We start from the raw sequence: 26,516 nt of genomic DNA, 5'->3' as shown, positions 1-26,516 counted from the left end.
GGTAGAGGACCCGAGCTCAGAGGATAAGAACCACCCGGTGGGTGAGAAGGGAATTTTTTTTTAAAATTATATATATATATATATATATATATATATATATATATATATATATATATATATATTATATATTATATATATATATATATATATAAACTAAGGATTTGTCTCTCACAGGTAGCAGGAGAATTGAATAACAATTTCTATACCATTCTGACTTTAATATTTGCCTCTGCAGACAGAAAAGATAATCTGTCTCAATAGACAAATGGCAGTTTATATAAGACAGGAAAAATAAATATATATTGAGTCGTTTTCACAGGAGCGAACTGTAAAGCAGAGACAAGGAAGTCTTTTCGCAGCAATGTGATAGCCGTTTTTTTTTTTTTTTTTTGAAACAATGCAGGCAACACATGCGGATGGATAGTGAAAGCCCGCCTGGTGGAATAATGAGGCTATTTATTACCTCTAACAGGGTTCAGAGGTAGACTGAGGAGACCTTTCTGTAAATAGTCCACTGTCCTACAAGGTAGCAGCCCGAGCAGACTTGACATTGTTATACATGCATATAATGCGTCTTCATTTATGCAAGATTGGGAAATAGGACATAAACAGAGTTTGGGCTGTCAGGATAAATTAATAGTTTTACTTAACAGAATGCATTCATGTTGTTTATCCTCAGGATTTTATTTTCATTCTTTCATCATGAATAAAGGGGTAATATTTCCACTTATAAAGATGGACATTGTACCAGTCCAGGGTGTTCAATGTGTCTCAACACTGCACATCAACCTATGCGGACCATTCTATGGAGAAAAAATGGTGCTGGAAGTACCTTGCTGAGGAATTTTTTTGTTGTTGTTGCTCGTTTTTTTATTTTTGTTTGTTTGTTTTTTAGGTTTCAGACAATCAGAGTTGAAGGGAAGATAAATGGAGCTAAATTCAAGGTCACTGGGAAATAAATCCTGCGAGAGGCTTCATAGGACTTCCAGCAGACAATGGCCTAAATAAAACCAGCCAATGCCACGATGTTAATATCAAGGGATATTTGAGTTCGATCTTAAGCTACTTTGTAACAAAAAAGGAGCAAAAGTTTATTCCTCACAAGTGCTGAGCTGCTGAAAAGACAGCTCCAATTCCCACAAACTGACTGGACACAAACACACTCCACACTTTTCGGTTTTCTTAAAAAAGCAATCAAGAAGAAAAATCTTCCTCGTGAAAAATAAGTTAAAGCACATTGTTTTTACGCTTTATAACATGTACACAATTTAAAAAAAAATTATTTCACTAAAATCCCAATAAAATACACACACGTTCAAAAACATAGAAGCACTCAGGGGCATGAGTGTATCCATTTCTCACTCACAGCTTCTCTGAACATTTTCCTGCATGAACACAAGCACCGTATCAGTCAGCGTTTTCGTTTTCCATGCAACTCGTCAATTTTCCTGTCCTCATTATCTCTTCCTACTTTAAACATTTTTTTTTCCCTTGACTAACACTCCTAATGTTTCAGTCTATAATATCCCTTCACAAACTGTACGAGCATGGAAATTGGCAAGCTCTGCAGTCGAATGCCTCGCCTTTAAATGAGGCAGAGGCCTCACCTATCTATTGAATAGGGGAGTAATGAATCTCCCAGAGTGCAGTCGATCAGCAATCCATCCTCTTCTGTCCACTAACCTGTGAATGATAAGAGGTAGTGACCCTTAACCTGGCCACTATCAGAAATACTCACTCTCCCTGAAGCGAAGAGAAGACGCCGCTATGGAAGATATAAGGTCAAGTCACATCTGCTGCAATTATTTTACATGCAGTTTTCACTCCTCTTTTCAAAGCAAACTTACACATAGATGCAAAAAGGGCTGCTGCTTTTGGCTTTCCTTTTCCATTTTGGTCTTTGGCTTCCCACAAAGTAGAGGTGGAGAAAAGGTTTAGCCTTGTGAATGGTTTCAATGTGTTTGATCAAATGTTTATTTAAACTCTGGGCCTTTTCATTCCTTGCTGTGTGGCAGCTTCGCTTTGGCTTTCTTCACTTGTATGAAAATGAAATGCCCGCAGACAAACAAAATGAAAAAAAAGAAGAAAAAAACATCAAGAAAGACAGGCAAAATGAGCCATCATCCTCATAGAAATTGTGATGTTCTTTGGTTTGTGCTCTCTTTGTAGACATAGGCCTCTTTAGATTGCCCGGTGGGTGACAGGAATATAAATACGGGATTCAGAATGCCGCTCCGTGCTGGAGCCAGGCTGTGGAGGATAAATGTGTGCAAGGATGTCTTTTTGTATGGGTGTTTGAGGGAAAGGAAGAAGGGAAAAAGAGGTGGAATAATGCATAGGGTAAAGATGTGGACAGGGCTGTATTTTATAGCTGCTTTGGAATATTTTTATTTTTTATTTTTTCAAAACCTCTCAACCAAAAACTTCCTCTCGTGTAATTTGTTGATGCAGCGAATATATCTAGTTTTATTTGAGGAGTATGCAGCTTCTAGTAATGATGAGATGTAACTTATGATTATGGCACACATTAAAGAAATCACAATGTTGGCCGTAGAAGTTATCTTCAGATATGATTTCTGAAGATAACATAGTCTCTCATTTTGATCTGTTGTGTTGAATAAGTCGAGCCGCTATGATGGGATGGATCCATGAATGTCAAAGTCTTCAACAGATTCTAAACTGGGAGTCTGGAAATTGACTAGGCCATTCTAACAAATATGAATGAATACTCTCAAAGCTATTTTATGATGGTACTTCCTGTATGTTGTGCTATCTGTTGGATGGGTGAACCAGCAGTAAATCTTTTTTTTTTCTTTTTTTTTATCCCAAGGCCTGCCCTATATTTAGCTCCATCCATCTGTCCGTGAACTCTGACTGGCTTTCCTGTCTCTGCTGAAAAATGGCAATCACACAATGTGATGCTGGCACCACTCCATGGTAATGAGGCAGCCATTTTTTTTTCTGATAGAAGAAAAAGACAATGAGGTTACTGAAAAACAAAAACAAAAAAATAAAATCGCCATTGTTCTAGATAAACATTTTCATTCGTTTTATTGCCTAAGATCAATCAGAAGGCAATAATCTTTTGTTCAAGACTTACAAGGAACAATAAAAAAATGCTGCTAGATTTGTAACCAAAGTTGAAGATTGGAGATGGTGATTGTGTCATGACACAAAAGAGACAAATATTTCATAGCTCTATGTGTCCCATGGATTTTCAACCATCAGATGGCCAAATTATTAGTTTGTGTTGGCCTTCTTCTGCCGTATTGGATGATATGATGATATCAGTGTGGCTTTGTGAGCTACAATTTTCCCATTCAGTGGGTGTACATGTTGAACGAACTGAACATCGGAACTGAAAAAGTCAGACTTCTGAGCACCAAAGGAATGCTCCATTGCCATCCTTTACAAACACGAGGTGACTGGGGTCATAAAAGGGTTTGTATTGGTTTGTCTTCACTGTCAACCCTTAAAACTAATGTCGCATTTGATGCTTTACTGTTGCAAAATGTTTACACAGAAACTGGAGCAAAAACCGGAGCCAAAAGGGGTGGAGTTCATAGTATTCTGCTGTGTCATAGTGACCGTACGTTTTAAGAGACCACCATCACATTTTAGGAGCTGAGATAACTATGAGCTGAATTAATGAGACAGCAGATGTGCTATTGGAGTCATCATAACTGAAGTGTTTCAATAGATGTGGTAGGGAGTTGTTGTTGACTGTTGCAACACTTTTTCTTAACTTTTTTCAAAATCCTATAGCAGGCTGGTTTAACTGATGATCACATTAAATTCACAGGATGTCTGAATCAGTTCATCATAGCAGAGAAGCTGTTGTTATCAATGCTGGTTACTAAAACTATTGCACAGCAAAAAAGGGCGAGCACTCTCTTTAAAGACTTTCTGGATCCACTGCATCTATAGCCTCAGTCCCGTGGCATAGCTGTTTTTGGTGTGTGTTTGTGGACAACTTGTTCTAGCCAATCTGAAGATGAATGGGCTCCCCTGCTGTGTGTGGCGCCTCTGCTTCCCTGAGCGCCGAGTAGCTCCACCGCCTGGGAGCTAATTGCCACAGACCCTGTGCTTTTTCACAGAACCAGCAAAGAAAAGTCCGACATCAGAAAAAGGTTTAAGAGGAAAATAACAAAGAGAAAAACATAAAGGAAGGAAAAAATGTAGGCTAATGGCGTTCTCAGTGATTGCATAGTGTGATTGCTAATCACCAAGTGAATGTGTGTGTCAGATTGTTGGTCTAGTTTTCCGTTTCCCATTATTGTTGCTTTGTGCAGCTCCAGTACCTTTTAGTAAACAGGTCTACCTGCTTCATGTCCTCATTCTTCCCAGTCTGACCTCTTGAAGCGAGGCGGCCGTCACTGATGCAAACAACCAAGCATCTAAATTATAAGCATCCAACTGCATGTTTTCTGTCTTTCTTCGCCAATGCTCTCATAGATGCACACCTCTATACAATCACTGAAAATGGCCTGTTCTTTTGTGGCTCATCTCCCTATAATCACACAAGCTTAGAAATCTCAGGGTGAGCTCAGAGTTCAATTACACCACTCGTATTGTTAAAGGTGAGCAGCATGTAAAGTGGTTAATGCTGTAATGCTGAGCAAAATTCGGTGCAATTTTGGTGACAGACAGGCGAAAAGAAGAAGAAAAGGTCGTATATTTCTGTGTTCTCTCTAAGTGACGGCTGTGTTTCTTTTATGAGACGGTTGGCTGAGGCATATTAGACCGCAATAAAGTACTTGACGGATACACGAGCGTTTCAAGGCAGTGCGGCAAAGCCTTGCTGTACTAGTCTCTCATGTGCACTGCAGGGAATCATCCCAGCAGAATATTAATCATTAGGGAATAGTTAAGGCGTGATTTTATTTTTTGTGGTGCTGAAAGGTCAGACAGGATGCAAGCTGTTTACAACTCGACAAGATGTTGGATGCTGCAAAATTATTGAGAAGATGTCATTTCTTCAGTTGTTTTGTAGGTGATTTTTATGTGCTTGATTCTGAGGTGGAGCTACAGAAAAAAATCTGTTCAAAAAGTCAAACATTACCTAGGATTATTTACTTATTCACAGCAGTATATTTTACATTGCATGTTTTGCATAAACCCAAACTTTAATTTGAGTAATTAGATTTATTTTTTTAAAATCCTACATGGCCCAATTGTTCCTGATAATTCCCTTGAAATAAACATAATTTATGTGTAAGCACTTCTTTAACTTGCATCTATGCACTTCTAAGGACTAGATTACCATCCATGGAAAATTTTGATTTAAAATAAAGTTCATGCAAGCAAATGACACATACATTTCTCAAAATCTTAAAATCAAATAAAATCCTTTCATTTCTATAACTGCATGCAAAACGTCAAGTGCAATTCTCAATAATTATTGGAAAAATGTTTGTGGGAATCACGCCAATTAATCCTACTTATTTTGAAGTTGTATCTATGCTGATGAGCTCCAGGACTCTGAGGTTGATAAGCCTCCTTATCAACATCCTAATCTATAGATTCATCCATAGATTATCTCTCAGATTCAAGTTGAGGCATTTCAAAATTTTACTTCTAGTTAAAAAAAACAAAAAACAAAAACATGTTTAACTGACTGTCACTTTGTACTTAAACCTGCACTTGGAAATGATTTATTTTTGCCTTATGACAGACCAAAAATGTCAGTAAAACAGATGAGGCTCTGTGTTTATCTTGTCACCACAAAGATAGATAAGCATAACAGTGGAAGTAAAAAGAGATTTATAGATTACAGGTGGAGAGCTAAAGCCAACAGTGGAATCTTAGTGTCATCAGGTCTCCATTAATCTACAGTCCATCAGGTTCTTTTGGTGGCATGTCATTGAAAAGCCTGTTATGTCCTACCACAACAAATGTAAACATGCCATACATAAATCACAAATCTACCAGGAATATCCATGCATGCAAGCTTTCAAAGATCATATCAAGGCTCCAGAACAAAAGGAGTTAAGGTACACGAATGAACAGATGTCTGACATCTCTTTCTGCTCCTGTGTCTAAAACCAAGTCTACATTAAAAAAAAAAAAAAAAGATATGTAAAGCTGTAATTTCTAAGCAGTTTCTGGCATGTTATTGTAACACTCGACAATCACTTCTGCTCTGGGGAAAAGCTTTTCTTTGTCTGATTTGGAACTCTTGCTATTGAAAATGACAAAAGCTGGGGGGGAAAATAAATGGGATGAAGCCCATAGCAGTTCACTTCACTTTTTGCTCCAGCTGCCTCAAGCTGCAGCTGTTTTCTTTTTGCTTTGTTTTAATTTTTTAAAGGGAATTAAATTTTCAGCTCATGTTTCCTACAACTGGCCTATTAAACAGATGAGTAACTACGTTCGCAGCGTTTTTTAAGATTAAAACAATCCAAATGGCCACATGTGTCGTCGTTTTGCCCCTGTGAGATCTTGCAGTGAGCTTTCCAGTGAAAACATTACTGTGATGTGGGAAAAGGGATTAAATTATTCTCAGAAAAAGGGAACTATCATGTGGTGTATACTTCATCAGTAGAGATTAGATCTTGCAAATACAGCAGAAGGACAGTGTGGGAGTGTGATATTGGTCCCCTTCCATCAGTTAATCTGAATTATTTGCCAGAAAGTATGATTTAGGACATGTGCTACTAAGATAAATTATGTGTTTCCTGTAACATCTCACTTACTAGTCTTGGCACTTTGGTGTGAATGAACAGCAGTTTTCTTTCATCTTACTGGAAGTTTTGCAATGGAAATAAACTTTATTCCTCACAATCATTGTTCTGTTTACCCACCAAATTGTGTCCAAGTTACCATAATCCACCTGTGGATTTGAGCAAATTGATGAATTTGGAGGTATTCCTCCTCTATTCTCCCATCCACAAACTGAATAATAGAGAAAGCAATATAGAAACCTACAGAAGAGGTCCAGTGCTACTGGAAGTGAAACAGCTCCTCACTATCATGCATCCAAAGTTGATACAATGTTCTCAGCATTTACATTCTGGGGAAATCAGCAGAACCTGGACACTGATGAAACTTACAATTGTCTTAAAACCACTTGAGAAAAATGCCAGCGCAGTCAGCGGGAAGAGAAGGTCATTGAGGAAAGGTTATATGTCTGAGCAACTGAAAAGCAAGTCCTGCTGTCCTACTTAAGCACACAGGGTTTACCACAGCCTGAAAAAGTTAAAATCTACACTAATAATTAAGGATGACCTTCCAGAAGCGGCACAAAAAGAACCAGGTTCTGCTCGTCCTCTTTACAAAGCTTTAAGTGATTACACTTCATTTATTTTTAGTCTGTGCTGTGCATAGACTTGTGTTCCCCTATTTGGGATCATTTAGAAAAAAAAGCTAGAAGAATTAATGGAAGTTCCCGATTCAAAGCAGAAGTCTTGCGTGTGAGCTGAGGAAGGTCACGGATCTCTGCATGCAGCCTTGCTGTTGGCGTCGATCATTTTTGAAGCATTGAATTATAAATACCGCAGCTTCTAATTTGTGCGTTGTAGATCTTCATTATGCATAAGGAACAAGAAACTGACATGACATGAAATACTTGGCTCACTTTAAAATGAAGCTAAACAAAACAGACAAACTCACCTGCTGAGATGAAACTGTAATCTGCAATTTTTCTTTTTATCGTCAAGCCGAAGGCATGACAGACTCTGCAGGTTTCATCTCCAGCTCTCATCTCTCTATTATCTGGTTTCGCTTTGATTCTGTATTTAATGACAATAAGTGTTGCTAACAACATCAGTGCGGATCTCATTGTTATCAGAGGTCCAATATCCTTTTTTGATACTCGTTGGACTTTTTCCACATATTGCTGTCCACTGGACAATAAAAGGTATTTCTATTCCATTTTATTTTATTTGGCTGCCATAGATTGTTGCATTTTTGGGGAATGTACAACAAAAAAAATCCACTCTGCCTGTCAAAAATATTAATATCCTTATTTTTTTTTATGTTAAATTACAAACACAAACCTAAATGTATCTCATTGGGAATGTATTTGATTGATCACTTCAAAGTAGTGCACTCTCGTAAAGTGGAAATTAAATTATGTTTGGTTTTAAACACATTTGTGACTATAGTTTGCCGAACCAGATTTGGCAGCAGCAGAATCTAAGAATGAACTTTTTTTGTTTACAAAACTGCTCAAATTCAGTCAAATTAGATGTAAAGCACAAACAGACTGATTTTGAATTAAATTTTCTTCTACTGGACTATTGTAATACAGGGATAGGCTTGTTACAGTCTTGGGTGTATTTTGCCAGAAGTTGAACGTCTGCCCCATTTTGACCAGCTTCTCTGTCTCTGTTGAAGAAAATGTCTCATACCACGATCCTAGCACCACCATGTTTCACTTTAAGGATTGCATGCCACATATTTTGTACATAAACCAAAAAGACAAAGCTGCAATGACACCTCTAGCGTTTTTTGCCTCCCTCTTTATCAATTCAAAACTCTCCACACAAATCCACCGCATACTGCTTTTAAATGATCACAGAATTTAAATCAGTATCCAAGAAAAAAAAAAAAAGTTCCTCGCCACTTCTTTTTCTCCTCAGATTTTCATTTCAGGGCTATCAAGGACAATTTGAAGCAAAACAGAATTTCACTCAACTGAAGATCTGTGTGAAGTCAGCAGCCACTTTGTCACTGCAGGCCTAGGGCTTTTTGTGCTGAAGAGTCAGGGGGAAGGCAGCTGAAATTGGAGCCTGCACAGGGAGTGGCTAGGGGCCAGCGATAGGTATGATTTCTGTTTTTCTTTTTGAGCTATTTCCCTTCCAGTGTGGCTGGATTTATTGTTATTCATCTCCATCTTTGGATATTAAGGATTCGCATGATGAAGTTCTCTCTTTTTTGACTATAAAGCAACCTTATTCCTAAAATAGTCTTGGGGCTGAAAGAGTAGGGCTGATGAGGTGCTGAACTGAAGACAAAGCGCTTTGCTTCCTTCAATACTTTGACAATGCAGTCCATTTTAGTATACTTAGAATATGGCGAGGATTCATGCAGAAACTGGCGGAGGTTTATTCTGCTGAGTAAATAATGAGAGCATGGTTTGTGTTTTCTGATTCCATCCTCTGTGTCTGGCTAGCCAAGCACCCCAAACTGCCCAGGCATATAAACACAACCAGATTTAATGTGAACATCTTCTTAGGTAAATAAAAAGGCTAAAGGAAACAGCTTGAAACTGAGAGCAACAGCTTTTATATCATATCATAACTTCAACGCTCCTACTTTCCGTGTCAGAAAGGCACATCCGTCTCCTATAATGTAAAATATATTAAAATATAAAGTCGAGAAGGCATAATAGAGTAAACACACTTTGCGAGATAAGTGTATCTACCGAGTAGCGTCAACCTTAATCAGGTGTGTTCATACTCACTGACGGAGCTTTAGATGTAAAAGGGTATCTGTTTTGTTTGTTATAATGCCTAACTCTGATGGCTCTGAGGAGCAAAAAACATCAATGCACTTATGAAACATACTACTAGAAATGTCCACAGTTCACTCCACAATTGAAATGCAGACATCTGCAAACATTCCCAGTTTCAGCACATGTAAGATTAGTTTAGGTGTTCTCTTTCAGGAATCAGAGGTTGTTCTTGAAAATATCTGAAATCAGGAACGCAAAATGGAAACATCATATACTTCTAAGAACAGGGGAATTAAAGTGGTAGATACAATTTTGAGTTTGCATAAAAATAATTTACAGTACTTTGGAAATAATTAGTGGGCAGACAGCTTCATGAAGATAAAGAAACAGCGGACAACGTCGTGGAAAAGGCTAAAGAGGGGTCACGTTCTGAAACAATATGTTAAATTCTGAAAATCTCACAGACCACTGCTCAGCTTAAATTAAAAAAAAAAATAAATTACCAATACACGGCTCACTACCTAAGGTACCTGGCAAGGACAGCATTATACACACAATGGTAGTAGAACAATGCAGTGAAGATGCTGAAGGTGATGGAGAGATGGACTGAAAAAACAGGAATCTGATATGACCCTGAACACATCACTGGGCTTTAATGGTCAAATGTTGGCCACTCAAAGAACATTTAGAATCTGCATCAACTAAATTCATCCAGTCTGTCTGAGTCTGAGCCACCACATACAGAAGAATACACTAACATTTTAGGTTCATCATGTGAAAATTTGATAGACTTCCCCAAAGAATTTCAGCTGCAGCAGTGACAGAGTTGTCCTCTGCCACACAATTATATGCTAATTTATATTGATTTATTAAATAGCATCCAAGTTTTCCACTGTAGAATGCCAAAATGCTTTTACAACGGGCTTTTCTGGGTGATACAAAAAACAAATAAGAAAAAAGAAAAACATAGTGAAGGATAGTATCGAATCTGGTTCTTGAGCTCACAAAACTGAATATGGCTCAAAGAAGTGAAACAATAGTAATTTATGGCAGAATTTCTCTAACTATAAGGTAAAAAGGCAATCAACCTCAGCAAAGTGGGGATGTAATATATAGTGTTACCCCTTAAATTTAGTAGAAATACAAAGTTTGATTCACCTTTAGCAGGATTAATGAGTCTCTACAAAAAACATGGCTTTGTTTTTTGTCTTTTTGTTAGAAAAGTGGTGAACGAGGCACTTGATAAAGAATGTCCTTGCAAAGGATGAAACACCATAAAAAACAAAACAAAACAAAAAAAAAAAACGTATGACAGAAACACAGCAAGATTTGAAGAAAGAAAAAAAAAACATACAACTCACAAAGAAAATGTCTATTTACTGCAATACCTAGGTGCAGCTTCCACCTCAAACCAATTCTGCTACTCTAGCAGGACACCTGGAAATCTAGGTTACCCTCCCTGGGATTAAATCAGACTAATTTAAACCCATATTACACATCGTGAAGCCAACTGCAGCCTTGCAAAAATGGCTGTTTAACAACAATAGAAATGATGTGTTCCACTTTAGAGTGTCAGATGTTTTCTTCAGTCAGGAGCATGAATTGTGTTTTTGTATTTATCTATGCAGCATGCATGTATCATTCGTCTTTCTGTCTCGCTTCAACAGTATTGCAAAAATAATTATTGTGAATATGTTTTGAAGGAAAAAAATGCATTTAAGCATACAAGTTTTTGCATGAATACAAAGATAACATACAAATAAACATAAAAGTAAAATAAAAAAAATGTAAAAACAAAATTCTTACATATTCAGAGTCAATAACAGCAGACAAATGACAAGTTTGTGATGAAATGATAGAGGAAAACTCAGAAACGATGTGATCAGTATGTACTTTTCTTCTCGCGGTTTCTGGTTTATATTCTTTTCTGGGATTTAGGAACAGATTTTTAGCTGAGTTTCAAACACACTACATCTTTCGATTCCTCCAGCGTGTTTGAGTTTGACAGTTTTCCACCGCTCACGTGGGAGGCAGAAAAAAAAAAAAAAAGCGTCACCCGTGGCTCTCTTCAGCATTCTTTGCGAGGGCAGGGGTCTCGACCAGAAAAGCAGACTATGACACTGTCTGAGTAACAACCATGCTGTAATAAGAATTGATTTCCATTTAATGGACTAATAACAGTTTAATCCAGTGCTTCTTTGGCCTCCTCGCCTCTGCCTTGGAACTGCTGTGAAAACAGAAATGACTTTCACATTTGAGCAAAAGAACTAGGCGATCTTTTCTGATCTCGGAGGAGAGGAAATTTGTCCTTTTCAATGAATCACTAAACGCATAAAGTAGTTGAGCGCTTTGACGTAGTCAGCTGAAGGGCAGACGTATTGTTGTTTTTCTTTTTTCTTTTGCGTTTGGTTTTAATGTTTCTCCCATCACGAATGGTATTACGTGTCTGTATCTTAGTAATTCACTAGATCCAATGAGAATCAGAGTAAACAGGATAATAATGTCATGAGAAATGTGCTGTCCTTCAGAAACAGTTGATGACAAAAGTGGCCAATTTTGGTCAGGAGGAAGTTAACAGCAACAAATTTCTGCCCAGACTACAGGCAAACATAAATCCATTTTTCATTTTTGCCCACAGGGTAATCGATGATGGGGGTGACGAGACAACAGCACACCCTGAATGAGCAAGGGTACTCTGAAAGGTTGAAAGTAGCCTGCTGGCTCATTTAAATTCAGTCTGCTAAACCCAGAGCCTTCCGCATTCCTACCGAGTTTCTACACCACAGGGACAGCGAGCTGGCACTTTAAACATGTTTTTTATTATGCACTGCATATTGTAATAGCCCTCAGAACAGCACAGAGTCCTAGATCTTCATTAATTCATATCAACTCTGCAATCGCTATAAACTTACTGGATGGTACTGGTGGATGTAGGACTGTGGTGGTCCGACATCTACCAAGGATGCATTTTGCAGGTGCTGTAGGTAACACTTTGCAGAATGAGATTACAGTAAGAATCTGGAGTTTGCTTTATGTACATAGCAAGAACAAAACCATTTCTAAGAATCAGGTTGAAATTTCACTGAGGTCTACAGGTGTGTTTTGTTTTTTTTAAGGTACAAATATTATTTAAATTGTTGGGTTACTAAATGTGTTTTCTTAGAGTTTCATTTCTAGAGGATTTTACTACCTCTAAAAACTTCTACACCAAAGAGTGTTGTACTAATTCACAAAGGAAAACAAAAATTGGACTTTATTTCTGTATGGCTGGTCCTACCCTGTACATGGATACATATTTCATTGTCTGGTTATGTAATTTATGACCTTTTAAAGCACCCATTTTGGTTGATTTGCTGATGAGGAGTGATTTAGGTAGAACTTTATTTGGCTGAAAAGCAATCACTGTATTTGCAGGCCCGCCACACAAAACACAAAAACTGAATGTCCTTTGTTGTATAAAAGTGTGTTTAAATCAAACAGGAATATATTTGGGGTTTAGAATGCATTTGAGCTTAGTTGTCTTTTCTGATTTTATAATTGTATTATCACCTATCTGTTAACATGTCGCAAATAGGTGACATGTTAGTAGCTTTACTAAACAGTGAGATAATAAACAGATTCTTAGAGTGCATTAGTATCATCTATATTTACCTATTCATCTCTAAAAAATAACAATATCTCAATTTCAAACCCACCCCGTATTTTACGACTTCCAATTTTTCTTCTTGTTCTAAAGTGACAAGTGAATGATACATAAATTACACACACAAAAATAAAAAAACAACAACAACATGACAACCAAGCTGCCAATTGACACTTATTAAGATCCATGGATTGATGCTAAAATAATATTTTGCATGTATGAAGGAGAATTTTAAACTACAGTGCTAATGGGAGAGAACCTCAGTGATACTGTGGTATGTCCATGACCTTGACCATGACCAGCTGTGTGTTCGTCCTGAAATAGGCTTTTTCAAGCTCTAATTATTCTGCCAGTGTGAACTTGAGCGAACTACAGAGATGAAGACGGAAGGAAGTTGGTGATAAAGTCGCTCATTACTGCTCCACTGAAGCATCAATGCTGATCTGTGGCTACTTTTTAGATTGGCAGTTTTGTGTAAAAAGATATGAAATTGTCTCTGAATGGAGCAGTGGATTACTGACACATGACTTTTTTTTTTTTTTTTCCTGTGAATGCTCCTTGAATATTTATCTTGCATAGTAGGAAGCTTTCTATATCCCATGAGATAAATAGCTTTTCTGGAAGTTTGTTTAAAGTGAGTCATGACAGGAAGGCACTTCATCAGCTTCAACTTGCTATCGCCATAGCAGCTTCACTGTTTCAGCCAGCCATGAATTATGCAGCAGTCACAGTATGTGTGGCATGTGGTGAGTGGGCAGTCCACAGATTCTGGGATCAGGACTCCAAGAGTTGGTGTGATTAACATCCAAGAGATTCTCCTCTGAAATCATTAAGATTGCTTCAGTACTTTTAGTTAACTGCAGTGGACAGTTAACCAATGCATTAGTAAAGTGATAATTAGCAATGTGGTGATGAGATGCAGCTAATTTGATTGGTCTCTGACACTGGAACTTCTGATGTTTGCTGATTGTGTGCAATAAGCTTTTCTTTTAAAATACTAAAATAGAAACAATCCCAGTACAAATTTTAAAATGCATCGGAAGATCTAACTACTGTCATTTTAAAATAAACATTTCAACAAGAAATGCTATATTTCCGATCAATAAGTAATTGTTTCAATGATCCGTATGTATACTTGGACTCACTATAATGCTGAAGAATGAAATTCCTCTTCTGTTTTCTTGCAGACAAGTAAAGCCGTTTCTAATTTTTTATAACTTCATCCACTTTGACACACGCTTCAGCAAAATCTAACAAGAGCAGCCCCAAAGCATAAATAAGTCTGCAACCACATTATTTATCACAATTTTCTCCATCACAAAAATTTTCATTTTACCAGGGACTTGCATTTCTGAACGCCGTTGTCTCTGCATTGACCCCACATAGTGATGACACAAACTAACTTAAGTATTTTGAGTGAATCCATAAACATATTAGACTTCCAAAAAATGTTTACAATGTCCAGTAGTGCATTAATGATAACTTCATGTTGTATTTGTTTGTATGTATTCTTGCTTTGCATGTATGAAGGAGGGCTTCATACATGTCGTTGAGTATGTCAAATAAAATGTACTTATAGATTTTGAAAACAAAAACTGGTGCAAGCCTAGTTTGCTATTCTTTTCATTTTCATCCTCATATCAAATTAAATGATGTTTTAAATAAAATTCTGATCTCTACAATTTCAAATCAGACTGCAATCTTGAGCTGCATGAATTGTTTTAAAGATATTACATGTCTTTAAAGCTGTTATTATTATGCCCTTCTCAGATGTCATGCATATATTTGATAATGAGACTATGCACAGTGCATGTAATTTGTAATATGAAAGTCTGATTCAATTCACATGTCCAGAACATACAAAACAGTGCAACACAAAATAATGAAGCTTGTGCTGAACTGTCTTGAACTAAGGTCCAGTAGCTGCTTTTATGAAGTATCTACAAGTGCTGAGTTACATAAGGCCCATTCCCACTGAGTACAAACCTGATTCAAAAAAGGACAATGATGAGCACAAGTCCCGTCTTTGAAAAAAACAACAATAATAATAATAAACTATTTATTGAGTAGTGAGAAGCTGGAGAATTTGGCTTTGGAAAAGCTCAATTTTACAGCTGAAGACATTCGTCTGTTGGCAGTTTCTCCTTGTCAAATTTCAGGACAAATGTAATGTGGTGCCAGCAAAATAATTAATGACTGAAATGTTTGTAACACTAAATTAGGAAATCATTCTGAGGTGCATTTGGCATATAAAAAAAGGAAGAAGAAAAAAAACAAAAAAAACAAGAAGGCATAAATTTGTTGTCGTACAGACATCTTGTATTTAATAGGTGTCATGCTTATCCAAGCTGTTCCTAAAGTGTTTTTTTTTTCTTGTTGATACAGTCTTAAAGGCACAATGAAATTCTTGGTGACAAGAATTTCAAGGAAATATTCTATATCAACTAATTGTTTTATGTTGGGTATTATTCTGTCTTGTTCTACTAACTTACTTTCTTCTCTCTCTCTCTGAGGTAGAGTGCTGCGCTTCTGCTGTCTGTCACTATAACGCCGCAGCCGAAGGTGCTGTGCATCCAACCTAATCCGACTTTTTGTGATTTCACCTCGCTAGAATTTACAAGCCCCATTGCACATATGCGTTTTCTCACCCGGTGCCAAAGAACACTAAATGATTCACTTACCTAGCCAGTGTTCTCCAGTGATTTTGCCAAACCCTTCACGGTATGACTCCCATCCCCTGAAGAAGTTAACCGAGCCGTCCTCCCTGCGCTGAATCACCTAAATGATCGAGACAGCAAGACGAGAGACAAAGAGGTCAGATGGTTTTTCATCTCACACAGAGCGCTTCATCATCCTTTATGATGAGTCATTCTCTGTCCCACTGATCGTCGCTAAGCTCAAGTAGAACTAAACTAAATGAACTCATAAATGCTTGCTCTTTCGCTAATGAATAATGCAAACGCTCTCTCCGCTAAAAAGGCAATTTGTTGGAAGCTAATAAAGGGAATCCATTAAATCTTGACTGACTTTGAAACAAATTGCCATAGAATCTGCATACTTTTGAGATCCCAGAACAGAGATTATATTCATAAAACAATGATTCTGAACACGCAGACACACACAAATACTTCAGTAGGAGGCAAAAAAAAAAAAAAAATGCAATTACAGGCAAATAGCGGATTTTGCTTTACCCTGTGCACATGCATCGGCCTCTCCTATTAAAATATCAACCAAAACTGCTGACGTGACAAGCTGATGAAAGGAAATGAGAAACATGTTCCTCAAGAGGAAAATATATGAATATAACTGGGAAGCTACGATTAGAGGGGTATGCAAATGTTTTAAAAGCAAACGAAATTCCTTGAGACAGCGCATCTTCACCATGAATAATCCCCTAACATTCCAAAAAGCACCAGATGGCACAGACAGACATTTTTCCTTTCAACATCTGCACCGACAAAGAAATCCAGCTGAGCAACAGCAATTATCCACATTACCCCCTTATCCCACGTAACAGTCTTTTTCTGAAATATGTTAATCATCATTAATCCACATCATCTTCATACATGTAGCTTTTTTTTGTCAACATAAAAGGAATGTGAATTTTATATTCTTTTTATTTCATTAAAAAATTATTGTCTTCTATCCTTTATTTTCACCCTGTCATTACAAATGTTGGAATTGGAAGAAATGGGGATACACAGGCGACATCCCAGCATGTTGCCTAACTTCAATTTGCTGGACTTCTGAGGAAGATGCATCCCGTGTTTCTGGAAGTAGTGTGGATGACGATGTGCAGACTTAAAAAAAAAATACTGTGATTGAAGTGACTGAATACCTAAATTGGATGGGTGATCAAATATATTTGGTAATATAGTCTACATACACGTTAAACTCCACAAACTACAACCCCTTTGTTTTTTTCTGGAACGGGAACCAACCAACTAACCAACAATTTTCCAGAACAATTTATACATTTTCAATGGGATTAAAATCAGAGCAACTCCAGATATATATTTATCCAAATGTTTCAATGCAGAAACCATTTTATGGCTATGTGGGATTATTTGCCTGTTTTGCCAACACAACTGTATTGCTCGATGGTGTAGCTGTTGGATTGGCGGTAACTTCAAAAACTTTTGAGGAAGTAGATCCACCTCTTTCAGAGTACACAGTACTAATGGTTGCAATCAGAATTGTTTTGTGCTTTCTCACCTTTCTTCTTGTGATTGAGACAAAACAATTTAGTCCTCCCCTCTTCCTGACTCTGTGTTTATAATTTTATTAAGTCCTGCTGGAAAAAGTTTGCAATAAATCTATTCATGTACACTCAATCTCGTTTTTGTGGTTCTATCTTGTAGGAGGCCACCAAGAGAAGAGAATAGCTCATATGCATAATTAAAAGCCTGAAATTAATATTACATTCGTGCTTATGATACGTTTGTCTAAATCTCTGATAGAAACCACAGGCAGGCTCTGGCTTAATCTTGTCCAACATAACAAAAAGAAAGTAAGAGGACGTGAAAAAAAAAAAACTATCTCTCTCAGCGGACTTCAAATAACGTGGTGAATTCAAGGTGCAATAACGTTACCATCCAGTCTGTCAGGATTATTGTTCTTGTTGTTGTTCGCAGTTAAAACTCCTGAAAACTACAAGACAGTTTGGTCCTGGTGTGTTATATTGCTGCAGTTGAATTTTAAGATTATAGACAACAAAGGAAACCTTGTGCAACCCTCGAAGATGCCACAGGGCTTTGTTAAAATAGCAGTGGTTCATGCATTGGGGTAAAACCAGGTTTTAATGACCTGTAAAGAATAGTCACTTGGCTTACAAAATTCATGTACCACCAATAAAACAACAAACAAAACCATGTGCCTCAGTGTAGCACACCGACTGCCCAGTCACATTTCTCTTTACTGCGAGAATATAACCTGAAGGACATCGCTCCTGCTGTTGCATTGAAGTGACTGTGCTTTATTGAGCATTTACTGTTTGCTGCAAAACTATAAATGCTCATTCTAACATAGTTATCCTCACTTAAATAAGGTGCAACAAAGAGTTTAATCTGAAAGAGGAGGTGAAATCAAAAGTTGAAAGGCTTACAAAAAGGTTGTTTACAACCACTAGCGTTTTGTTCTTTAAATTGCAATCAAATGCTATTATTCAGCCCCCACTAATAAGGTTTGCAGTGGAATGGCTGCAGTGATGTCAATCCGCCATTCCTTTGTTGTGGAAATCTCATGAGGCCACCAAAGGCTAGCAAGCAGACATAATGTCTAGCCCACCTGTTCCTTTTCACAGATTTATTGTGTCAAGTTTTTTTTTTTTTTGTTTTTGTTTTTTCTACACATGATTATCTAAGCAGAAAATAAGACTTTCCTAAAAACAATGAGGCAACTTTTCTGCCTTCAAGCAATGGCCCTTTCTATCTTACTACCTGCTTCCATTTCACCCTCCTGCGAAATGTCCTCTGTCTGAGCTGACAGAAGAGAAAACTATTTTATAGTTAAAATGACATTTTCTTTCAATACGTCTGCAACTATTTCTCTCTCCACCTCTGGTTCTCAAAGTATCAAGTTTAAGAGGCAAAATCATATAATGTGTCAGTGAACATATAAAAGGAAATAATGTCATAGAACACTTTCGGAAGATGATCCTGGATTATATTGCAAGAGGAAAATACCTCGATATGACAGCGTGTATTGGACAAAAATGCAGATGAGGAGTCAAATCTGCAAATTAGACATAAAATAAAAGTCCTTGCATTGGACTGGATACTCAGCCTAGAAATGAGCTCTGGGATTTGAGTGTCATAAATAATCTTTATCTCAACAAGCAAGTGAGGATCATTTGAGAAAATGATTAATATTTTTCCCTCTGAATTACCCCAGTGTGTACAAATGACTGGTTGTCATGGTAACGTTAGGCGTGGTAGATATGAATGCCTTGTAATGATTTCAACACCATATGCCAGAAAATGGAGTAAAATTAGCTTTCAAGTTCACTTTTTTTTTTAAGTAATTGATACCATAGAGAGGCTGCAAAAAACAGAATGTTTGTAAGTATTATGTCCAGCTTCTTTATAAATATCTTAATCAATTATTGTTGATTATCAATAGATCAAGTATTTGCTCCACTGGCATATTTTTTTCCCTCACAATTATAAATATAAAATCCTTGTAAGTAAAAAAAAAAAAAAAAATCAAATCTCTATTTAAGAATTATTGACTAAAAACAAGCTCTTGTATTTAGCTCAAAAGTAACTTTTCACTGAATTTTGCCTTATTTCAGGTGTGCTAAAATATTTGAAATCTTTTGTAAAAAGATGCGTATGATTCAATACTCATGGATGTTTATTGGACATGTCCTATTAAAGATTAGAAACCCTCTTTTCATGTTAGCTCTAGATTGATAATCACCATATGGATGTCTCTACCTGAGCTTCATTTGACTTGAGTACATTTCAGAACTAAATATTTTTTTCTTGCTTTTAAGCTAACGTCGTTAAAAACAAACTTTTGGTTTGTACAAACAGGTACCAATCCCAGTTAAATTAATTAAAAACTTGATTTTAATTGGCATTGACCCATTTCTACTTTTCATTTTAGATTTTGATTGCATATTTATGTTTCCGGTGGGATAAATATAATACCTTATTAATTTAAAAAAATAATCCATGGCGGTTACAAGCAGATTTCTTATGTTGAATATTCTGTACAAAATAAATATATCCGGGCCGTCGGGTGCTGCAAGCATACCGCAGGCAACCCGTAAACGCGGCCATCACTGGCTCAAGTCCCGGCCCAATGACCTTTGCCGCATGTCTTCCCTCTCTCTCACAACCCACTTTCCTGTCTGGCCACTCTCATGGCCACTAGAGCAAATAAAACCTGACAAAAAAAAAAGAAAATAAGATATTTAATATCCATCTATCTCTATGCGTGCTTATACTTGCAGGATTGCAGAGAGGACCGATACATATCTCCGGAAATCAATCCGTGAGAGGTGGGGTACACCCTGTTCCCATTCATCACAGGGCAATAGAGAGAGGACAAACCACCATACTTGCAAAGATTTACTCCTAAAGTCAATTTTCAGTAATACATTAACCTCGCATGAATATTTTGGACAATGTGAATACCCACAGCTCGTGCGTTTACAGAGTTAGGAAACGTTCACCAAATTCATATTAGAGAGGACAAACTGGACTTAAAAAAAATATTTTTTTAATGCATCTGTTCCATAGGCACGCCAGTAATCAAAGCTGAATAGTTTGCAATAACCTCAGTTCATACTGCTCCAACATGTTAATACTGACATAAATTGACTCCTGGATAAATATGTCCAAAATGAGAATATACCAATGGAGCAAATTGTATATTCAAAAAAATATACAATTGTGACCAACTACTCACTCTGTGAATATATTGCTAGTATATAGAGGATATTGCACTGTGTGCAACTTCTCTTCTGTTTACCTCATTATTCTTGATAACATATTTCTTTAGAAAGACTCTCTGGCTATGTACAGTCTTTGTGCATGACTTAAGCAATTACAGTTTCTTTTTTTGGGTGGGGTAGGTGGGAATGGGGTGAGGGGTACTTCAAATTATCCTTTAAATGCATTCAATGTGTTTCATGTCTTTTAAAATAATGTATCCATCTTCATGCTGTTTTGATCTGCTTGTAGGGACTCATACCCCTTAAATCAAATTGAAATCAGACTTTGGAGGACCTCCCAAACTAAAAACTTGTTTCAATAAAAGACATTCTGACATTACTGCGAAAGTCTCTTTTACTTTTAATTGTGCAGGTGTGGGTGTGTGTGTCTTTGTGTGATAAAGCAATTGTGCTAAATGCAGTGGCTTGTGTTTTTAAGCTAGAGTTGATAAGTACTGTGCAGAGGGTATGCATAAGCTATTAGGATGCATATAGACAGTTAAGGGGGTTGTTTTAATTCTGTACACTGCTCTGTTTTTGTTTGTTTTTTTTGTTTGTTTGTTTTTTGCTGAATGCAGTGTAGGTGGAAATACTAGTAGGGGAATGCCAGGTCTTGTGCTGTAAATCCCTATACATCCAATTGTCTTATCAGGTACAGTCCGTCTGAACTATTCATCTTTTTGATTTATACTATCCAACATCATTTATACTATCCAACATCACATGCAGCACCTCACAGTTCACCCAGCCAGCTGCTCACAGAAACTTTAACCTCTGGCTGAAACTGACTCCTCTACCCATCTTTCATTTGTATTGCTTTGCATTTTCCCTTTTACTGTCAGCCTTCAGAGATACATTTGATTACCTGCTATGCTCTCTTTTGGATCACAATTGTTTGTAGAGAACTTGCTTCAAAATCTGATCCACACAGTTGCACAGAGAGTTGTCAGCACCACCAAATTGTCAATTACACCGTTAAGGGAACACAAAGTCTGTCATGCAGTTCAAGTGTTTGTCTGAAAATTTGCATGCTTGCACTTTTATGGCTGCTGTGCTTGCAGTGGCTAAGATTGCCTTTGTTTTATTGAGCCTTGGCTGCCATGGCATCTCACCAGACCTCTTATACATGGATACAGGAACGTCGTTTCCACAGAGAAGCTACTTAACATCCCGACTGACAATTCCTTACACACAATGTCTGGCTGGGGAGGGCTCTACTTCACATCAAAGGAGTTTTAGAGAAGGTCACAAGCTATTTCTGCAGGCCAGGCAATGTTTCAGACATGCACATACAGCCCAGTCAGATCTGTTGCTGTGACAGAGTGGCTCGGTTAAGTGCTGAGTAAGGACTTGCAAACACTGCCTAAAGTACAACTTCCCAAAACTGAGCCAGGAAAAAAATCCATAGTTGAAGACGGGTCTGCGTTCATGTTGTGCAAACACGACAGTCAATATCAACAGCTACTGGAATCACGACTAAATATATCTTTGTTCTCATGGGACATGTAAACATGTGACGCTTAAAGAATCCTTATTCTAGTTCACTTATCTGTTTTTATTGCGATGTATGTCCCTGTGTTTGACATTAGTACAGTCAATATTAGGAAGAACTCAAGGATGGTGGTGATTTGCTCTCATTTTGAAGCTCTTAAACCTTTCATCTGTTAGCCATATATTACACTTTTGACTTAATCCCCTTCTTTCTCACAGTTCCTCGGGTACCCAAATCCTTTCACAAGCAGAAACTTAATCCAAAATTACAAATAGCCCATCTTACCACGGCAACCGTTTTAGAAATTAGCTTGGCGCAACCTTCCATGTTTCCAGTGATGACACGTCAGGGTGAGGAAAATTACATTTTTGAAGCCCACAATATTGTGAGATTTCATCGTTAAGGCATAAACGCACCCTTTTGTATCAACAGCAGAGCCTTTTTTTTATGTTTTAGCAGTATAATGACGTGTGTGGCTCTGCATCACTTTTAAACTGTTCACAGATGGTTTCTGTTGATTAGGAGAAACGCTGCAGTGGAATAGCTGCTCTTGCTAACATGTTTACTTGTTATGTAAGTTGAAAATTGTCCCTCTAATGCCTGTTCTTTTCACATATTTTCTGAGTTCTAAAGATGTTTTTTGACTTAAAGTACAATTTGAGCTTTTGTCTTTTGTGGTAAACAAAACAGAACTACAGTCATGTGAAACTTGTTATTAAGAGGAGATGCTTCATATATAATATGATGAAACCTGTGCACAGAAGTTCATCAAATATAGCAGACTAAAGAGAATGATTTTCAAAAAAAAATATGAGTTACAAATTGAGATTGAATATTTATTAAATTTACTGAATATCTAAGAGTTGAAAACTAAAAGTTCAATCTTTGCCTTATGAATATACTTTATTATAGACTATTTATGCTGAATGCACCATATATTGGTGTTGACAGATGACGGTGGCAGCACACTATTCAATGTGAAGTTGTTAATGTGGGGAAAAAGAGTAGGTTGAGTAAGATTTAAGACTCCTCTAAAAAGAAAAGTATTTTCCACAGAGGCCTGCCAGCTCTTTATTCAAATCAAACAGAATGTGAAACTTCAAAAGATAAGAACAATCTGATGACATTACATAAGTTGTGTCCTGGTTTATCCTTTAAAAGTGTCTAATCTCTATGAAAGAACATGTTGGAATAGGAAATCCTGACAGTCCTTTAGAAATTCAGTCTATCCTCACTGAGCAAGGCAAACACACACAAGCTGCTGTCAGTAATTCTTTCCATGCTAGTTATGATCACCAATTTAGAATGTTAAGCAATGAGGGGAAGTAAACTCTGTAAAAAAAAAAAAAAAAAAAAAAAAAAAAAACATGGTGAATCACAGTTATTTCATGGTTAGAAAAAGGCAGCAATTACCTTTTCAGATGAGAACAGTTTGGTTTGAATACCCTTTTTTGCTCCACAAATGAAATTTATTTTATTTACTATGTTACAATTTGCTTGATGATCTTAGAAAAAAGAAGAAAACTGAAAAAAATATCTGGGGAAATGCTTTTCCTCAGCACTGAGTGCTCAGAAAGGCAAAGAGAGGAAAGACGTTCTTCTAGTATAAACATCCTAAGATGACTCAAATTCCAATTTATCCCAAAAATAGATAAACAGAAAAGAAAAAAAGAAAAAAGAAATTGTTGTTTACAGAAAAGCAGGACTGGCTAAAATCAGTGACAGCATATAACATGTTAGAAAGTCAGATATTGAAAAACAGACCAAATCTGAGAACTAGTTTTCCATCTCTTGAGAATAATTTACACCAGCACATCTGCAGCAGGACCATTCAGATTACTTTAAATAATTATATTTGCAAGGCACCCTCACAAGCATAAAGTACTGGACAGTAAAAAAAAAATAAAACAAATCTCTCTTTTATGATTCCTCCTTTGTCAAATCAACTCTGATTACTGAAAGAAGTGTGTAGAATGTTCTGAACATACACAGCACTGTGTTTTGCATGATCAGTCTGAGTTTCAAGTAAACCATTTCAGCAGAAACAGTAATGACCAGCAGGCGTTAACAAGCCAATCCGCAGTCCTTAACGACCATCTTGCCCAACGCTTTCTCAAGGGGCGCTTGCACTGGCATGATCACATTAAGCTGCCTGTAATCTCTGCAGTAGATGAAGGCTACTTAACAAGCAGCTTTAAGCTCTTCAGCAGGCTTTCTGTCAACTACGGGGAGCCTGCAGCCTGCACAGACGGACACCCGAAACGACAGAGAAGTACACAGGAAAGAATCAACACCAGCACTCCAAAGCTGATTCTGGGAGATTTACAATCTGGCACGTCACTGCGTGGAAAACAGGAAGCGTGCCAATAGCTTGTTAGCTCCTGGCATTTACGCACTGTGAGCACACCATGTTCGTATGTTTGGCGCATTGGCAACAGATGTCACCCGATGATAGTCTGTGGTGGCTACAATAAAATCTTTATATGATTACAAACCTCCGCCCATACAGAAAATGAGGAAAACGTAAGTGCCATGAGACTTGCTTTTGTGCAGCAGTTTAACAATGTAAAATATTCATACGACGACATAAAGATGACACAACCAAATAAAAAAAAAATATGTAATGAAAGTTTTACATGCAAAACATATTTGAAATAAATCAATATTCTATTTTATTTACCATGATTAACAAAATAGGCTAGAGGATACAAAAACCCAGAGTAAATAGTCAAATCACCTTGATTTTTCTTGCATTCATTTCTCTCCCTTTTATTCCATTGCTAGTTAATTACTTGTAAGTTTCATGTTGTGTTATGCCTCCTAAGTGTCTATGTCCTTGCAAGAATCTTACATTACAACTCAAACGTTTACATGGATTTTAGATGATAATCCAACAAATCAAGTTGATCATAATTAAAGAAAAAACAATTCAAAAAAGGTACATGGCTTTCACAATGTTTTTATATTCAGGAGTAAGTTATAAAACTCTCAAAATTTCACTCTTTGTGTGCGACATGATTTGGGAGGTGGAAAAGGAAAACTGCAGATTGCCTTAAACAATCCATCAACTATAACATTATGCTCTTGGCAGCATCATGGCCTCAAAATGCAGGAAACTACAAAAAAGGCAATCCTGAAAGAAAACATGTAAGGCAAATATTCCCCTTACAATTAATTTCAATGGCTTAGTCAAAATCCAACATATTTAACAGATCCGATAGAGAATCTATGGCAAAGTTTAAAAAATTTTCACCAACATGACTAAAGTGAGATTTAGCTATGTTACAAAGAATGGGGAAAACGTTCAACTACTAAAGTGGCAACATCTAGGAATACCTTCAAGGTTCACTTTTGTATGTATACAACTATGAATGTCTTTCTTTCTATTTCACACAATGCACTACTTTGCATAAAATCTCAGTAAAAATGTGTTTCATAAACAGTTTTGGCCTTAATATGGCAAAAGGTTGGCCAATTTAACTTTTTTAAAATGTTGGATCAAACATTTCTGAAAGACTTTAATACTCTAATGTTTAGTATTTAATATTCTGCATGCAAAAACCATTAAATATGATCCACATGGATGGGAAAAAAAATAATAATTCACAACAATAAAAACTGTCTAAAAATGAAGCAAAAAATTAAGCATGGCTTCTGGCAGCTGAAACTGGGATGGACATGAAGATGGATCAATGAGGACAGCAGAGCAACTTGATAATGTTGTTGACGGTATTGACGATATGGTAACAAATGCGACAGCAGGTGATGAAGGCACTCATAAATTCAGAGCACCAGGCACAAATGCTATCTTCAAACAAGACTGCGAACATCTGTCAGGAAGCACTTTAATAATCCAATCACCAAAACAGATGTGGTCCAAACGCCGCAGCAGACAACAGAGAGAGAAACACAATACGAAAACAATTTTTCTCTTGATTGTCGCACACACACGCACACCGTAACAAGGGAGAATACATTCTGCATTTATTTAACTTTATTTTTTTACTGGCTTTCAGCAAATCTGATTACTAAAACAAAATAAAATAAACAAAATGAAAAAAAAAAAATCCAGTTGCCTCGTAAAGTTCGTGGAATAAAATAAATTGGATTAGCTCACCTAGATCTCAGCACAGGCACAGACGTGGCAGGGAAAAAATGTGCCCACACCAAAGACCAATGAGTAGATCCGTCCTAATGCTGATTTCCTGTTCAATTTAAATTAAACAATGTATGGCATCCTGCAGGTTTACTGAAATTCTTGTAACACAATCTCAGGATTAGAAATATAAGTGTTTTGGAATTCATGCTCTACTTGTTCTAAGTTGCTCAAAATGTTAAAGCACTTCTAGAATTTTTTACAAATTAGATTTTTTTAATTAGAAATAGGATGTAACAGAGACCTTTTCCAAGTTCAAATGCTTTCATAAAAAATTGCTATTCACCTTAAGTTGAGAAGTAATGTAAAATAAAGGGATGGATGGTGTAGCCTTGTATGGGTGGAGGTTTGGCATTTGGAGAGATGCACACGGTGTATTCCCAAAAA

General features: G+C 36.9%; 1 protein-coding gene across 2 annotated transcripts in view; it reads right to left on the bottom strand.

The window, feature by feature from the left end:
• fibcd1b (fibrinogen C domain containing 1b) overlaps window positions 1-26,516 on the bottom strand; it is a 143,279-nt gene that overhangs the window by 31,352 nt on the left and 85,411 nt on the right. For both annotated transcript variants that reach the window (XM_055052509.1, XM_055052510.1), the window contains one exon: window positions 15,722-15,818. In XM_055052509.1, coding sequence (XP_054908484.1) covers window positions 15,722-15,818 — 97 coding nt within the window. The remainder of the gene's footprint in view (window positions 1-15,721; window positions 15,819-26,516) is intronic.

This window comes from Poeciliopsis prolifica, unplaced genomic scaffold (assembly GCF_027474105.1).
Source record: "Poeciliopsis prolifica strain line A6 unplaced genomic scaffold, Auburn_PproV2 SCAFFOLD035, whole genome shotgun sequence".
Taxonomy (NCBI): domain Eukaryota; kingdom Metazoa; phylum Chordata; class Actinopteri; order Cyprinodontiformes; family Poeciliidae; genus Poeciliopsis; species Poeciliopsis prolifica.
The sequence above is the reverse complement of the archived record's forward strand: the minus strand, read 5'-3'. Positions and strand labels throughout refer to the sequence as shown.